The sequence below is a fragment of the Lolium rigidum genome, chromosome 2, assembly GCF_022539505.1.
Source record: "Lolium rigidum isolate FL_2022 chromosome 2, APGP_CSIRO_Lrig_0.1, whole genome shotgun sequence".
Lineage (NCBI taxonomy): Eukaryota > Viridiplantae > Streptophyta > Magnoliopsida > Poales > Poaceae > Lolium > Lolium rigidum.
The window spans coordinates 196,002,855-196,020,216 of record NC_061509.1 but is presented as its reverse complement, the minus strand read 5'-3'; the positions used below and the strand labels follow the sequence as shown (position 1 = coordinate 196,020,216).

The 17,362-nt window shown below is 45.6% G+C and overlaps 1 protein-coding gene across 1 annotated transcript; it reads right to left on the bottom strand.

Annotated features, from left to right (window-relative positions):
- Window positions 1-2,548: 2,548 nt before the first annotated feature.
- LOC124690441 (beta-1,3-galactosyltransferase GALT1-like) lies at window positions 2,549-4,919 on the bottom strand. Its single transcript, XM_047223827.1, has 7 exons — window positions 4,616-4,919; window positions 4,328-4,542; window positions 3,972-4,253; window positions 3,727-3,855; window positions 3,470-3,649; window positions 3,133-3,240; window positions 2,549-2,755 (listed from the first exon to the last, which is right to left on the bottom strand). The coding sequence occupies exons 1-7, from the start codon at window positions 4,917-4,919 to the stop codon at window positions 2,549-2,551; spliced, it is 1,425 nt and encodes a 474-aa protein (XP_047079783.1).
- Between the last annotated feature and the right edge of the window lie 12,443 nt (window positions 4,920-17,362).

The following is a 17,362-nucleotide window of genomic DNA, read 5'->3' as shown; positions in this document are numbered from 1 at the left end:
GAGAGGCAAGAGTTTGTGATCTCTGAAGAATGATCATTTTATAATCATTGCTGTGAGTCAGTGATGTTCACAATGACATGAAAAAGGTGACTGCTATTATGATTTTTCTCGAATGGTCTGTTGCTGCTAAGTTGATACATTTTGTGTCCTAACCTTGGAGGAAAGATGGGGTCTGAGCATGAGCTGTTTGAGAAGGAAATTTTTGTTTGATGGCGGAGCTGTGGGACTTAGGTTTAGGTGAGTGGTAACCAACCCGAAGATTTTAGTGATACCATTTGTTTTTTTAATGTGGATTTTACCATGTTTATTTTCCGGCTCTTTGTCTGTATGTAGGGGTTTCATGGGATTATGTGAATGGAATTGTTATTTGGTTCACTTTTGGCACTGTATAGCTGTTCAAAATATGAATGTGAAAGGCTAGATTATGTTTTTCAAACAACATGGCCTTTTCTAGGTCAGCCACATTTGGATGTCATAAATCACAATCCATGCTTAGTTGTGGCTAAGGTTTTTAGTTGTTAGGCCTAATGGTTACCTCTTATGATTGTCTCTCTGATTTATCCCTTCTCACAGGGAATAGGACTACCATGTTGGAGATTACAATTGTAATTTGGTGTGAATATATGCTGTTGGACTGTTTGTGATGGTCTGATTCAACCTCGTTTTTTCTACAGCAAACCACCAAGGTATGGTAGTAGCTCACGAAACTGTAGTGGATCCCCACGAAGTTACAGTTAATATGAATGTGAAATAGTGGATCCAAATGTGGTTTGCTGTTTAGCTTTCGAGGAAGGATGGGTCTGAGGCATGAGCTGTTTGAGAAGGATCTTTTTTTTTTGTTTGATGGCGGAGCTGTGGGACTTAGCTTTAGGTGAGTGGTTACCAACCAGAAGTTTAATGATACCATTTCTTTTCTTATGTGGATTTTGGCAGTGTATAGACCGTGGTGATTTTGCGGCTCTTTGTCTGTATGTAGGGTTTGGTGGGATTATGTGAATGGAGTTGTTGTTTGGTTCGATTTTGGCATTGTATAGTTGTTCAAGATATGAATGTGGAAGGCTAAATTATGTTTGTCAAACAACATGCCCTTTCTAAGTCAGAAATGGTAATCCATGCTTAGTTGTGGCTAAGGTTATTAGTTGTTAGGTCTAGGTTTACCTCTTATGACTGTCTCTCTGATTTGTCGCTTCTCACAGGGAATAGGACTACCATGTTGGAGATTACAATTGTAATTTGGTGTCCCTTCTCACAGGGACTGTTTGTGATGGCCTAATTCAACCTCGTTTTTTCTACAGCAAACCACCAAGGTACGGTAGTAGTTCAACCTTTGGTGGATACCAACGAAGTTACAATTAACAAATTATGGCAATGATCACCCCTACCCTCACCCACACAATGTGCTAGCACAAAAATGGTTGCTCTCATGTTTATTCTTCTGATTAAAGGAGCTCACTGCCCACAGTATCTTTCATAGAGTTGAACTGATAAAGTGATAATACCACATCCAAGTTTTGAGTCACCTCCACATCTGCAGGGTCTGGACGACCTCCAGGATCCCAGCACACACACTCTACTAGACTACCAGTCAATCAACCAGAAAACATCACCTGTTGTCCATATATTACAAGTTTACAACCTCCCAACTGAACTACTCATAACCCTCATCTTCTGAACCTTTCAACCTTCTTAGTATTCTTGTTGGAAGCTTCAGTAACCACCGGTGACAGCAGCTAGGAACCCTTGTGATGTCTGTCTGAACTGCCTAATCTGAAGATTTTCCCAGGCCACCAGCCAATGCAACATTTGAAACACTAGATTAGCAGGATCAGCATGGAAAATATTTTTAGAACAAGGAACATTGGGAGCTCTATGTATTGTCCACAGCAGGGAACTATCCGAAACAACTAAGTTTTCTATTCTTACTAGAGAAAGCCATTGCCTACTACAGAAGTCAGTCCCATTACTAAAAGCACAGTTGACTATGCTTAACATAATTTTTTCTCCAGTCTCTACGTAGCTACAGAACATACAGTTTGTACTACCTGACCATCCTCTCTTTACTAGATTATATCCTTAGTACAAATGCTATTACTACAATGTACAATCCAGCCATAAAAACACTCTAGTTCTTGAAGGAATTATACTGTGCCAAACCAATGCTTCCTATGAGGGCACTTAAACTGCCTGGATTTCAGAGCTATATACAGAGAATAAACGGAGGCCACCCCAATCTGGATAATGGTATTTACATTTACCATTATCCTCTGCACAGATCCTTTATCTCATGGCACATAACAGCAGTTTCCCTCAGAGAGCTTGACCACTGATAACCAGCTAAAAATTAATTTTATATGTGTAAATTCATTCATATTTACCACTGATATGTTGAGAATCGTTTGCCAGTAATGGAACCTATACTGTCACTAGGTTCTTGCTAATAAATCCCGTGTCATCCCATCCTCATTGCACCATGAATGATTGTCCTTAATCCATTGAAAATAAAACAAATATATGCAATGCTCATGGCATCAAATTGCCTGTGCATTAGTTAGTTGCAGCATGTTGCTTGATTTGTCCTCAGGAGTTTCTCCCACATGCATAGCATATTCCTTGGTTCTTGATAATGAGCAACAATGTACCCCTCCTTGCATCCATCAATGTAAATCCTTTCATTTGTTTCATATCTGATGGGTAAGCCACCCTTCTTCATTTCGTTAACCCATATGCCCATTGCTACATCTTCTAGTTTGAACATCTGCAAGAGTGAAGGATGTAGATTAATCTTGTTAAGTTCTCCTAATCAGTCTACCGGTAGCAGAGAAGATCAAAGAAAAGGAGGTTTGCCACTTAGGTACATATGTACAGTAGAAATCACAGTGCAGAAGGCTGGACTAGTTCATCATTTTGTGTGATTTTCTAGCACTTGTACTTTAACAGCAAGATAAAATGTGGGTAGCTCGAGTGCCTCTTTCAGCTAGTTCTTTGTTTAATAGGGATAGACTTGCGTAATTTTACTAAACCATTATACCTCCAGTTTACTTGTTTGTCGCTTGGGAGGTCTTCTATAAGCTAGTTTCATTTAGCATGTATAGCACAGAGCGATAGATTACACTTGCGCATATATAGAAATACCTTCAGACAACTTGTTTTATACCAAGTGTTGATTGTCCTTGCAATATCTTCTGAAACCACGTATCCTGGTCCATGAGCCCATGGTGGGTATTTCTCTTCAGGCCATTCCTGCAGAATACATCAGAAATTTTAGCACCCAAGTTTCCTGATGTTGCCTGCTCCATATAGGGCTAGATAATAACCAAATAAATAAGGAATATTTATTAAATAAGAAATATTTTTACTTAAATAGGAAAGTGTAGTACTCTATGTATCAGGAAAGAATTCAAGAACCAATGGTTTAGGAAGGGAAGCCGGGATTTGTTGGGACTGAACCCATTTTTTGTGGAGACATTACCTCTGGGCTTATGTACCATTTGCTGTCACGATTTCTGTGAGGGCTTGAGTCAGATTCGATGCGACCATAAAGCAGACCGTTACTGACATTCAGCTTTTTTACTGATGACTGGATTTCGTGTACCCGAACGAAAGCATCATCATCTGTTTTCATCAGATACTTTGCTGATACAGTGTCGGTCTGTTTAAAGGAAATTAAAGTTAAGCACACAAAAGTAAAAGAAATGGAGAAGCACAATTATGACCAACATTGTTTACCCCGTAGATGCATATTGCCAGTGTCTTCCATGTAATTAAGCTGTAGTAATCAACAAACGGCAACACCTGAATGTCACCATATGTTCGTGCCTCATTCCAGAGTTCCATATTTACCATCAGGTTTGTATGCTTTAAACAAAATAACATCAACTTTAGTATCAGGAGTCTGGATTGTCTCAATATTTAGAATTTGTAAACGGATGCATTAAAAACTTTTCGAAACCTTGACAGGTTTTAGTCTTTACCAGGCCAACAAAAAAACGGACTGCTACTGTTCCATTACGCACAGCATCATGTTGCATCCATGTTCTTCGAATCACCATTCTACGCTTGAAGTTGTTTGCTGTTGAAAATATGCCAATCAGAAGGTCAAGATCTTTGCCATCTGAAATATGTGCTGACTTCAACATTTCAAGATCGACGCTATTCTCCAAATCTTCTGATGTGGGCAAGCCGCTTGCAATTGCACTTGCTAGCTCGAAATCACCAGAAATTCTCACTTCAGTAACAAACCAAGGTTCCAAGCCCTAATAACAGAAACACCGGTTGTAAGGTTTGGACTATATGCATTTATTTCATCATCAACATGGGAGAACATTACCGCTCTATATGCAAATGAAGTAATATGATTCCCATCAACTGACATATGGATTCCTTCGAGTCCTATACGGAGAGTTGCAATAGCAAGGTATCCCTGCTTAAATGGAAAATATGTGCTTGATTTTCCACCTTGCTTGGCACCAGAATAATGTGTTGAGTTCATTGTGCTCTTTTCTTCTCTACCCACCATGGAATTACATCGCTCTAAGTCATCCACTGTGAAGATATCAGATAATTAGTGTGATGAGGCACCACAATGATAAGCAATAAATAAGAAAGTCCTAAGTACCTTCAGTTGCATTGCTCGAGTTCCTGCAGGGACAACGATCCTCATAACCCCAGCCGTTACTTGCAGTGAAGGCGTTCTGCACTATGACTGGACCTTCAGTAAGTTTATCGCCAGTTAGACGGACATTGTAGTGCGCTACAATGGGTTGTTTGGATTCCCCTGGGAGCGCCGTCCCGACAAGATCAATCCAGAAGTTACCAGAGAGGCTACCAGGAGTGCCTATAACAGTTATGGAAGAACCTGCAACAAGCCCGCAAGGTATGCTGATGGTAAAATTACTGCCCTCCGACTTTGAAGCGTTCATTGTGCGAATTGAGTATGGACAGAGCCTCTCTTTCTTTGCCCTTGGAGAACTTGCATTCTGAACTGACATCGTCAGGTTTTCCCATGCAGTTCTTGCATCGTTGATTGCTTCGGTTGCATGAGGAAGGCCGGCGGAGATGTTGGCTAACTGCTTCATGTGATTCCAGGTATCTAGCCAGTGTAATTCTTCAAGAGAGGAATTCCCGGAATCCAAGCTGCTTGAAGCATCCGGTGCTACTGCTACTACCTGTGTTTTCTCCGGATCGGTTACCAGTGCATCGGCTCGGTTGCTCAGCCATGCTAGGGGATTTGCATGTAGGATTTGATTTCGGGATTCTCCTGATGCGGGGCTGTTCACTATCAAGTATCGCACGACAAGAGGAGAGAAGAAGGTGATCAGAACTGCAACACTGATTTGCTTTGTTGTCCACATTTCTGATCTCACCTTCCACGGAGCCGTGGCATTCAGCCCTTGTAAATAGTATCCACGCTTCTGGTCAAGGTCCAGCATAGCACGTGTGTAAGCATTCTTGTTGAAATATAAATTAAAGTATCAAGGTGATGATGTTCCATATCAGTGCCAAGAACATCAAACAAAATGGAAATAAACTATACCCTAGCGATTGAAAACTCGGAACTTCCAACCTTTGGGTTGGTGTGCTAGTCTCTGCAGAGACCTCATTTCGTTATTATATAAAATTAATTGTTATTAATCTTAGCATGACCATGTCAAAACGAATGGCCTTGTGCCCATTGTTCGTGTAGTGGTTTGTCAAATTAAAGGTACGGGGATGCAACGCCAGGAACTGCCAAGTGTTGCCACCGTAACAGACCAGGCGCCTCCAGTCCAGTCAAGCCTGCACTTGCCGTTCTTTCACGCACGCGGTCTCTGAATGCCTAGACGGCCGCCCTGACTTTCTTTTTTCTCTTTTTTTTCCTTCTAATGAGCGGTGTGGTCATTCTCGGGTGGCGCGAATATTTTTTTCACACACCGAAGCATTTCCTTTGTAGTATGTTAGAAGAAAAATTGCAAAGAAAACGGGCGAGCACAGCAGAGTAGCAAAGCTACAACAAGAAAAGCAAGAAGAAGAAGATAGTGATTCATCGTTCGACCTGACTTGATGTTTCTCGACCAAAGCTATCTATGCCTGGAACCTTGGCATCGAAAAACTTTCTTCTAGCGAATTCAACATGAAACATGGATAATCTGAGTACTTATCACCGGCCACTCTAACTAGTCGTCATGGTATATCGGTATTGATGAACGATGACCTGCTAAATGGGTACCAAGAAGTCCTTTCTTATTAAATAAAGTTGCCGTATACAAAACCTGTGTGACCTAACTTAATTATTTGTCCAACGATGGCGGTCGTGGCCCGGCGGGAGGGATGCACGGCAAGGCGGTGCTTGCCGGCCACGAGGCACACTGCGAGGCGGTAGCGCGATGCAGGTCGGCACGAGCCTCGGCAAGGCCTCATAGGTGCGTGAGGGCAGGGGTGGCGCCGGCGTGTAGGTAAGACGGCGGCGCTCTAGACTAGCAGACTGTTTGGCTCGAGACTAGACGACCACCGGCCACTACTACTCGTGATCATGGTATTCATGAATGATGATGATGATCTGCTAAATGGTATAATTACACATGTGTTCTGCATCAACAACTATCTAGCAACTGCATCGTGTTCTCAAATCGGCAAGCAACTGACAAAGCATCAGCAGTTAACGATTCCCTACTTTGCATGAAACTGAAAGGGAGGATGATGCGATGACGCTTACCTTATGGCTTGTGAAGCTATACTGCGTCGATCTTCAGAGCTTCAATCGGAGGAGACATGATCGTCAATTCGTCGTAGACAGGAGGGAAGAAGACGACGATGAGAGGGAGGGGGAGCATAGCATATGCCTCCCAGAACGTGTAGTGGTAAGTAACGGGCGATAAAATCGAGAGGGGAGCAAGTGGTGCAACCGGCGCAGGCTTAAGACAGATCCTTGTTAAAATAGGAGTAGTATGATATATACAATTTTCTTTTCATTTTCCTCGTTGCGCATACGGTGCCGTGCCGGCCCACGACTTGGTCTCAGACCTGGCCAGACTGTTTGTAAACTGTCTGAGGGATCGACGGAAGTGGATGTTTTTCACTTAACCACCAAAACTTTTTAGTTAGTGCGGTCAACTGCACGATCAACAACCGGTAGCAAAGCTTTATGGACCGAACTAGCTCTAGGTCATTCTATACAGACTTCAGATTTGTTGACTTGCAAAAGATATTTCATGCGTGGTCAGTACAGCGGTGCAAATCATGTACGGAGCATATGTAATTGCAACAGTTCGGTTTGTAGGAATTCTGCAGCAGTTTCAAAGAAGGAACACTGTTCCTGGAGGAATTCTTTCCTTTGTAGCGTTCCGAACGAAGGAAACAACTACACTATTCCAAAGGAATTAAGTACCGATTCCAGAGGATTGAAAACATATCCCATATCTGAAAATACACTATGGATCCCGTTGGACCCAGATCACGGATCTGGCCAAAAATCCGTATTTCCGAAACTCCAAAAATTCTAAATAATGTTTTTGTATGTAGAGGATACATGTATGTATGTGCGTGCCAATTTTTATATCCAAATTTAAAAGTATGTTGTTAAGGGAAAAACGACAAGTTTCGGATGAATAATATGAAAAAAACTGACCCCTTCCAAAATTTCAGATCGAAGCAACTACGTAACTTAGTCCTGTTTAATCGGGTTCTGCAGTATTTAAGTTCTGAAAATACGTGTTAGCCCATATCACATTTTTTTGGGGATGACTGAGGCAAAGCGCTGGCTTCAGTCGTGTGGGGCCGGATGTTGCTCACTATAGATAAAAATAAAATATACGTTGTTGTAGGTCCATTCGTCCAGATGTGCAATGACCAAATAAAATACTGCATCCGTCTAAAAATAGTAAAATAAGAATTGATTAGCACCAGTGCAACAATACGATCTCGTGACAATTTGAACCCATGTTTCTATGTTTCCTGTTGGTTTCCAGATCCTTCGTTTTGCAACTGCTTACCTTCTGTATTTCTTTTTGCGATAAACAGAATATATTAATATCGAAAAGATACCAAATACATCTGGTCTCTGCAACAACGTAATATCCTAATGGTAGTACGGAGACACACAGCTAAAAAAGAGAAAAAAGGAAACCTTCCGTATTCCTATGTTTCTTTAGATTCCTAAGTTTTACATTCCCATGTTCCCAACGGAGCCTAAGTAACACTGGTAGAAAAAGGGCCGTTAATCCCGGTTTGCAACTGCCATTAATCCCGGTTGCGCAACCGGGATTAAATATGCGGGACTAAAGCCCCCCCCCCCCCTAGTTGCGGTTGCTTACGAACCACGACTAAAGGCCCGTCCACGTGGGCGCCAGCCGTCCGTCGGGGCGAGGACCTTTACTCGCGGTTCGCCTGGCCAACCGCGACTAAAGGCCTCCGCAGGTTTAGGGTTTTAGCCTCCCCCCTAAATCTGGTTTCTTTTTAATTTGTATTGTTTTATTTTTTTATATATTTTATTTTGTGTTTTATTTTAATTTTGTAGGAGTTTCAGTACACATATTCTACGCTACTATATACTCCCTCCGTCCCAAAATATAAGGCGTCTAAGGATTGGTCAAAAGTCAAACATTACAAACTTTGACCAAATATTTAGGAAAATATATTTACATCTACAATATCGAATGGATATATTTAGAAAATATACTTGATGGAAAATCTATTGATGTTGGTTTAGTATTGTAAATATTTATATTTTTGTGTATAAACTTGGTCAAACTTAAAAAACGTTGACTTTTGACCAATCCTTAGGCGCCTTATATTTTGGGACGGAGGGAGTACATGCATATGAATGTATAATTTCAAACAAGTTTGAAATTAGAAACAAGAAGAATTCAAGAGGAATATACAATATCTATATATATATATTCAATCTCGGATGACCATATACAACTTCGAACAAGTTTCCATACACAAGTTACGGGATCAGAAGTTCTTCGTCCTCGTAATAGTGTTCTCCTTTAGGATGGAGGACTTCCCTCATCAAAAATCCTGCTAGTTCCTCTTGAATTGGTCGGAAGCGAGCTTCTGGAGTAAGCGTCTTCCGCAAGTTATTCCTCCGCACATTGTCATCCGACGGCTTCCGCTCAGAGGTGCATCTCCGGATGAACTCACAAACATAGTATCCACATAGATTGGTCCCCGGTGGCTGAATATCCACATTAACTAACTTTCTAAAGTCTAGCCCTTTTTGGAATTCACCGACCATTTCATCTGAGAACCGTCTCCAAACCCTACAGGGCAAAGAAAATTAAATGAACAAGGGAGTTATTAGTTACTTGATATTAGGAAATGATCGAAAGAGGCCGATCGATATAGAGCGCAAATGATTGAAAATAATTGCTTTTGCAGCATATTTCTCATGTTGACCCAAAGCTTTGGATCCATATCCAGAGAGTCCATGATGAGAACTCTGGAGGTGTGAAATTCAATTATTAGCAGAATCCAGTGGAACTCACGGACACGATACATGCACGATCATGCATAACTCATCGATTAGACATACCATGCATGGAGTAAACAAAAGAGAATGTGCTCAAGACAGAAACACTCACCCAAAATGGTAAAGAAATAGAATTTGACTTTTGAGTTGCTGCTTTGTAAGAAACTCCCACAGGTCCTGCTCCACGTCGCGGGGGTGTCTTTCTAACACATATCCATTAACGATATGTGGGTCAATGAACCCAACATCATGGATGTTCCTTTTTTGGCATTCCCCAATCTTCATTCTGCATAATAGCGTACACAACAATATAGTTAGGACAATATATATAGTGCAGGCAATGAACGAGATGAGGTAGAAATAAATCACTTACAGAACGTAGCAACTGATGATAGATTTGTCGAGCTCACGCAGATTGAACAGCTGGAACAATTCACTCATATGAACTGTTACATAGTAATGTTTGAAGTGATGCTCATGTCTAACTTCCGCATAAATATATTCTTTGCTGGCCTTATTTTTTATGAAACCCTTGTACCAACGTAGCAGATTTCGCATTTGTCTGGTAGATCCTCTTCCTGCGCAGGCTCGACGAGAGGCCCATTCGGCACATATGTAAATGCTACCTCACTCATTTGCGCATCCTCAAGGCCTAACACTGCACGAAGAGTCATACAGAACTCGGCCGCTTTTTCTTTGGCACCCGTTACAGTCATTCCCTGTTCTGCCGCATCTGCTATGATAGCGGAGTCCATTAGTTCAAAGTCCTTATCCATATCGGCTCTGAAGGACAATGTCATAGCATCCGGACCGGCGGCTTTCACTATGAGCGGGGGAATCGCTTGTTGATTCTGTTCCCCGAGCTGGGCAACTTGTTTCCCGCCTTTTTTACTTTCTTCTTTCTTCTCCTCCAAGGCTTTCTTCTCCTTCTCCGCCAAGGCTTTCTTCTCCTTCTTCGCCAAGGCTTTCGTCTCCTTCAATATTTCTGCTTGCCTACGAAGTTCACGTCCATAGTCGTCAGACATATTCTTCTCGGCTTGGGACGGTGTCGTAAAAAATGACTTAGCCCACTTCTTTTCCTTCTCAGTAAATACTGGCTTGGGCTCAGGCTCTTTTTTTGCCTTCATATCCGCCTTCTATTTCTCATACTGACCAGCCGCGACCAAGTTGGTTTGCTCTTCACTAAGTCCCCAAGGCCTTGGGAGGAGAGGCTTCAGTGATGGCTCTGGTACCTTTGTGGTCTTAGGTACATAAGGGTCCGGGTTAATAGTCCAGGAGGAGGTTGCCTTGCTATCCGCCTGCTTCCGCTTCTTCGCCGGAGGTGGATTGGGGGGCGGCGTACCCGCCGGAGGAGGACTGGGGGGGCGGCGGCTGCTTACCCGCCGGAGGTTGTGGATTGGGGGGCGGCGTCGGCTGACGTGAAGGAGGTGTAGGTGAACCACCACCACCACCACCGCCGCCACCACCACCACCACCGGAGGGGGGTGGACTTGTTAGCCTTGGCGCCTCGCCTGGAAACACTATGTACTTCTTTTTCCATAGAATGAACTGGCGCTTGACATCTCCAAGTCTTCTCTCCCCTTCGGGTGTAGCAATGTCAATCTCCAGGTCCTCAAACCCTTGGACTATTTCTTCCACCATGACACGAGCATAGCCATCTTCAATGGGGTTGTTGTGGTGGAGTGCTCCAGGTGTACAGGGTAAAGCACCGCCGGTAGCTACCTTCGTGGAACATATGTCCCCCACTGGATAATGCAGATCACATTATTTCATCTCCTTTACATCATCCACGGGGTAGTGAGGCTCTAGTGCACGAATCTCGATCGTCGGTGCATTAGCACCAGCCGAGGTAGCACCAGCCGGGGCCAGCAAGGGTGCATTAGCACCAGGCGGGGCTTCTGTGGAAGCCACGCTGCTTCTCCGCTGCTGGCTTCCGAGATCTTCATGCGTCCCAGCTGTCAATCTTTCTTGTACTAGTACATGCACCATTTGCTTCACCTCATGGAGTTTCGATGCCAACTTTCCCATAAAATCTGCATCCCGATCCGTCTTTCTCTTACGGCTTCTGTAACCGTACGGGTCATTGATACGTCTCAAACGTATCTATAATTTCTTATGTTCCATGCTAGTTTTATGACAATACCTACATGTTTTGTTCACACTTTATATCGTTTTGATGCATTTTCCGGAACTAACCTATTAACGAGATGCCGAAGTGCCGGTTCTCGTTTTCCGCTCGTTTTTGGTTTCAGAAATCCTACAAAGGAAATATTCTCGGAATTGGACGAAATCAACGCCCAGTATCTTATTTTCCCCGGAAGCTTCCAGAGCACCGAAGAGGGGCCAGAGAGGAGCCAGGGGGCCCCACCCCACAGGGCGGCGCGGCCAGGGGGTGCCCCCCTATGGTGTGGCTCCACCAGGACTCCCCCGAGGCTGCCCTTCCGCCTATATAAAGACTCCGTCGCGAAAACCCTAAAAGAATAAGCCACGGTACGAGAAAAGTTCCAGAGCCGCCGCCATCGCGAAGCCAAGATTCGGGGGACAGAAGTCTCTGTTCCGGCACGCCGCCGGGACGGGGAAGTGCCCCCGGAAGGCATCTCCATCGACACCACCGCCATCTCCATCGCCGCTGCTGTCTCCTATGATGAGGAGGGAGTAGTTCTCCCCCGAGGCTAAGGGATGTACCGTAGCTATGTGGTTCATCTCTCTCTCTCTCATGTGATCTTTATGTGATCATGAGCTTTGTGATCTAGTTGAATATCATCTATGTGCTACTCTAGTGATGTTGTTAAAGTAGTCTATTCCTCCTCCATGATGTAATGTTGACAGTGTGTGCATCATGTAGTACTTGGTATAAGCTATGATTGTGATCTCTTGTAGATTATGAAGTTAACTATTACTATAATAGTATTGATGCGATCTATTCCCCCTTTCATAGCCTGAAGGTGACAGTGTGCATGCTATGTTAGTACTCGGTATAATTGCAATGGTCTATTATGCACTCTAAGGTTACTTAAATATGAACACCGAATGTTGTGGAGCTTGTTAACTCCGGCTTGAGGGAGCTCTTGTAGCCCTACACAATGAATGGTGTTTGTCATCCAACACGAGAGTGTAGAGAAAGTAGTATTTATTTATTCAGTTATGTGATCAATGTTGAGAGTGTCCACTAGTGAAAGTATGATCCCTAGGCCTTGTTTCTAAGCATTGAAACACCGTTTCCAACAAGTTCTGTTACATGTTTACTTGCTGCCATATTTTATTCAGATTGTTATTACCACTCATATTCATCCATATCACTTGCATTTTACTATCTCTTCGCCGAACTAGTGCACCTATACATCTGACAAGTGTATTAGGTGTGTTGGGGACACAAGAGACTTCTTGTATCGTAATTGCGGTGGTTGCTTGAGAGTGATATCTTTGACCTCTACCTCCCTGAGTTCGATAAACCTTGGGTGATTCACTTAAGGGAAACTTGCTGCTGTTCTACAAACCTCTGCTCTTGGAGGCCCAACACTGTCTACAGGAATAGAAGCGTGCGTAGACATCAGTCATCGTCCTGGGAAAACCCGACGGACCACGGAATGGCGCCTTTGCCTCGTACACGTCCTGGGTGTTCACGATTCCCGAGGGCTTTTGTCAGCGCGTCATTCTCTCTGTTGAACTTGATCTTCCCCTCTTGAGCATCCCTCATTGCGTCAATAAGGGCTTGGGTGGGTTTAAACGCTTTATTCCGGCGAACACACTCCCCTGTCACCGGGTCTAGCGTTCCCCCATGCCCGTACCACTAGCTTTTGGCCCTTGGGTCCCATCTATCTGTACCTAGAGGGATTCCTCGCTCCCTCAGGCCGTCCTCCATCTCCTGCCACTTAGGCTCCGAAAGGCGGTATCCTCCTGGCCCCATAATATGATTGTACACTTTCTTAGGCGCATTTTCCTTATTTTTTTCCGATATGGCCTTGAAATGATCCGATTGATTTTGCTTGACAAATTCGGGCCAATCATTTTTCAGTTTCTCATATTGTCCATTGAAATCCGGAGTCTTTTTCTGGGAGATAAAGTCACGGCGTAAATTTTTCTTGTAGGTCCGGAATGCTTCGCCCATCTTCTGAAGAGCGAACTCTTTGACTAGCCTCCTCCTCTGACGTCCCCCCTCTACCTCGTTCCGATGTTCATCGTATTTGTTGAATTCCGGAGTTAGAACGGAATGCTCCATAAGCTTTCTCCACCAATCCTTCTTCGTTCTCTTGTGGACAAAACTGAAACCAACACGTGCCTTCTTTGGCTCATTCCATTCCTGGACGGTGATCGGGACGTTGTCTCTAACAACGACTCCGCATTGGTTGATGAACTTTGTATAATGCTTTTCAGGCTGCAGTGGCCTGCCGGTTGCACTGATAACATCGATGTTATATGTTTCTCCTGGTTTCATCGTCTTGGTTGCGCCACGCTTTGACGCCGTACTCGATTTTTTCGACGATCCGACCGAGGGCTAAAATAAGAAAGAGAGTCGCGTTAGTACACATATTTATTCAAATCAGTAAGTTTGTATCACCAGAGGCTCAATGTATATATATATATCTCGCCGGAGGTGGTTGCTACTTGCATATCTCCATCGTCGTTTGTCGACGGTTGACCTCCATCGACAGTGTCCGTTCCTTCGTCATCACCTTGTTGACGACCTTCACCTTCAAGGTTCAGATAAGAAGAGACATCCTCTTCTTCATCTTCTTCGGCCGGCACATAAGGAATGTCGCCGTTTATGATGCCGAAAAGATGTTCCTCAGCTTCCGCATTATAGTTTCCCCTAATCGGGTCGGCACTATCGTCCGCCATATGTCACTCCTGAAAACATGTAGTATTGGGACGACGACACGTACTCGGGGCGGCGGCGCAGGGACGACGACGGCGGCGCAGGGATGACGACGGCGGCGCGAGACAACGGAGGCACGAGGCGAGACGACGACGACGAGAGGCGTTGCGCGCAGATCGACCGGTGATTTCAGCGGAGGAAGAAGAAGTGAACCGCCAGGCGCGCCCGCGAGCTTTTATAGTTGGGGACCTTTAGTCGCGGTTTGTGACCTCAACCGCGACTAAAGGGTTTCTTCGCCAGAATTTTGGTACCCGCGAAAATACCCTTTAGTCGCGGTTGGCCAGAACAACCGCGACTAAAGGTGTTTTTCAATATACCTTTAATTAAAAATCCCCCTCGCGTCGCTCCCCCAGGCGACGCCAGGGGCTAACCTAGCGCCGCCGCCGACCCTCTCCGCCTGTGCCTACCCTGCCGCCGCCGCCGGCCGCCGGACTCCTCTGTGGCGGTGGCGGTACCCCGCTGCCGAAGGTGGTCGGGGAGGTCCTGTGCGCGTGGTGGAGACCGGCTCGTGGGGGCGTTCGCGGTCGGGCCTGTGGAAGCCGAGCCGGCGGGCTCGGAGGGGGGCTGCGGTGGCGGCCGCTTGCTGGCGCCGGGGTGGCCATGGCTGCTCGGCTGGCGGTGATCGTCCTCGGCGCGGGGCCTTGCGGGGCGGCCTGGTCTGCATCCTGCAGATCGAGATCCGCTCGATTTGGGGCGTGAAGGTCGCCGCTGCTCAAGGAGGCCAGGGCTGCGGCCCTGGGACGCCGTGGTGGCGTGGTTGGTCGGGGTGGTGCCCCCGACAGCGTGCAGCCGGCAGGGGCGGCCGGTCTGCAACTCCGGTGGCTGGCCGGAGAAGAGGATGTCGGGGCGGCGGCCCCGGGCTTGCACGGTTGTCTCGTCGACGACCTGTTGCGGCGCTGCAGCGCCTGCGCTGCACGATTGTTGATGGTCGCGGTGGTGGCGGTGAGCCGTGGTTGAGGATGGCGGCGCGGCGGCGCCGCTTTGGTGGGCGGGGCGCTGGATCCTGCTGATCTGGTGTCTCGTGGTCGGTGGCAGGCTGACCAGAGGGGTCGCCTTGCTGCGCGTGTATGCCGGAGCGGCGGCTCCGGGAGCTTTCTTGGTTGTGTTGCTATGCCTCTTGCCGCATGGGTGGCAGGGCATGCTTCCATGGGCGTGGTCGTCGTCCCTCTCGCCAGTGGTCTTCCTCGCAGGGCGGCATGGTCTGTCTTCGTGATGGTCCAGTGGTGGTGGCTGTCGTGGCCCTCCGGACGAAAGTCTTGCACTGACCTAGTCGGTGCCGACAACGGCGGCGCTTGCGGGCGCCGTTTTCCTCCTTGGGGGCGTTGTTGTGGAGTCCCGACACCCTACTACCCTCACTCCGGGGTGAAAACTCAAATCCTGCTCGGATTGGACGACGGCGGCGTCTTTTGACGTCGTCTCCTCCTTGGAGGCGTTGTTTTTGGGAGTGTTGGGTGCCTTTCCCTCTTGGGTTTGTGCTACTGGTTGGGTCGGCATCTTCGGGTGTTGTCGGCGTGCGAGTGCCGCCGGCTTGTTTCTTGCGGCATGCCTCACCCTACGAAGCTTGAAAGGCCTAGCCGTTCCTTTCGGCTTTGACTTCCTTTCCGGGGCCGTAGATCGGGCGGTCGCAGTGCTCGCCGTTGCCGTCGTGCTGGTGTCGTCTCGGTGGCGCTCCGGACCTAGTTCAGCTAGGTAGTGAGGCCTTGTGTTGGGTTTTTGCCAGTTCTCCTTGAAAAACTGTGCTGTTGGTTTTCCTTGTCTGGTTTCCCTATAAACCAGACACGTGTGTTGTGTTTGTATCGGTTTTCGGCCAGTTTTCCTTATAAACTGGCCAATTTCCCTCTTCTCAATGAAAAGGCAGAGCTCCTGCCGGTTGCTCCAAAAAAAAATACCTTTAATTTCAAAATCTAAAAAATACAAATAATATATCAAAAATTCAGTAAAATAAAACTAATTCATTTCAAAATGTTAAAAATAGAAATAACATATCAAAAAATTCAGAAAAATAAAACTAATTCATTACAAAATGTTAAAAATAGAAATAATATATATCAAAAAAATCAGAAAAATAAAACTAATTCATTTCAAATTGTCAAAAATAGAAATAATATATCAAAAAATTCAGAAAAATAAAACTAATTCATTACAAAATGTTAAAAATAGAAATAATATATCAAAAAATTCAGAAAAATAAAAGTAATTCATTTCAAAATCTTAAAAATACAAATAAAATATCAAAAAATTCAGAAAAATAAAACTAATTCATTTCAAAATCTTAAACTAATACATTTCTATCTTCCCGCCTTTGTCTTCCCGCGCCCCTGTTCCCACCAGTTCTTCCCGTCCGCCTCTGTCTTCTCTCCCCCCTCTTCCCGCCAGTTCTTCCCGCCTATGTCTTCCCGCCTCTGTCTTTCACGGGCTTGCAGGAAAAAATTCTGAGGCGCAACTTCCGAAGATGCCGTAGGGCGTGTGCACCAACGACGTCTTCGAGAAGCTGCGCCACGGGAGATTTTCCAACCCTTTACCCAACACTGTTAGAGGAGATGGAGTCTTTCACGGGCTTGCAGGAAAATTTTCCCGAGGAGCAACTTCTGAAGGTGTCGTAGGGCGTGTGCACCGATGACATCTTCGAGAAGCTGCACAACGGGAGATTTTCCAACCCTTTACTCCATCCATGGGGATGAAACTCTCCCTACCTGCTAGGTTGGCTTGTTGGTCTGCTTGCCAAGGCGTATCGATGCTCCTTTTATTGGCACGGCGCCGCTTCTACTTTGTCTTATTCCTCCGACAGGGCGTCGTGCGCTACATGCTTTATCTCATCGAGCAGTGCATCCACCCACGCGTCCTTATCCTGTCGACAGCTTTAGTCACGGTTGCACCCTCAAGCCGGGACTAAAGCTTACCCAAACATCCTTATCCCACCGACAGTTTTATTAGATGATACAAAATCACCTTTAGTCCCGGTTGCACCCACCAGCCGGGACTAAAGGTTAGATGACCAGCTATGGATTCCTCTTCTTTCCCGCTATTTCTTCCCTGTC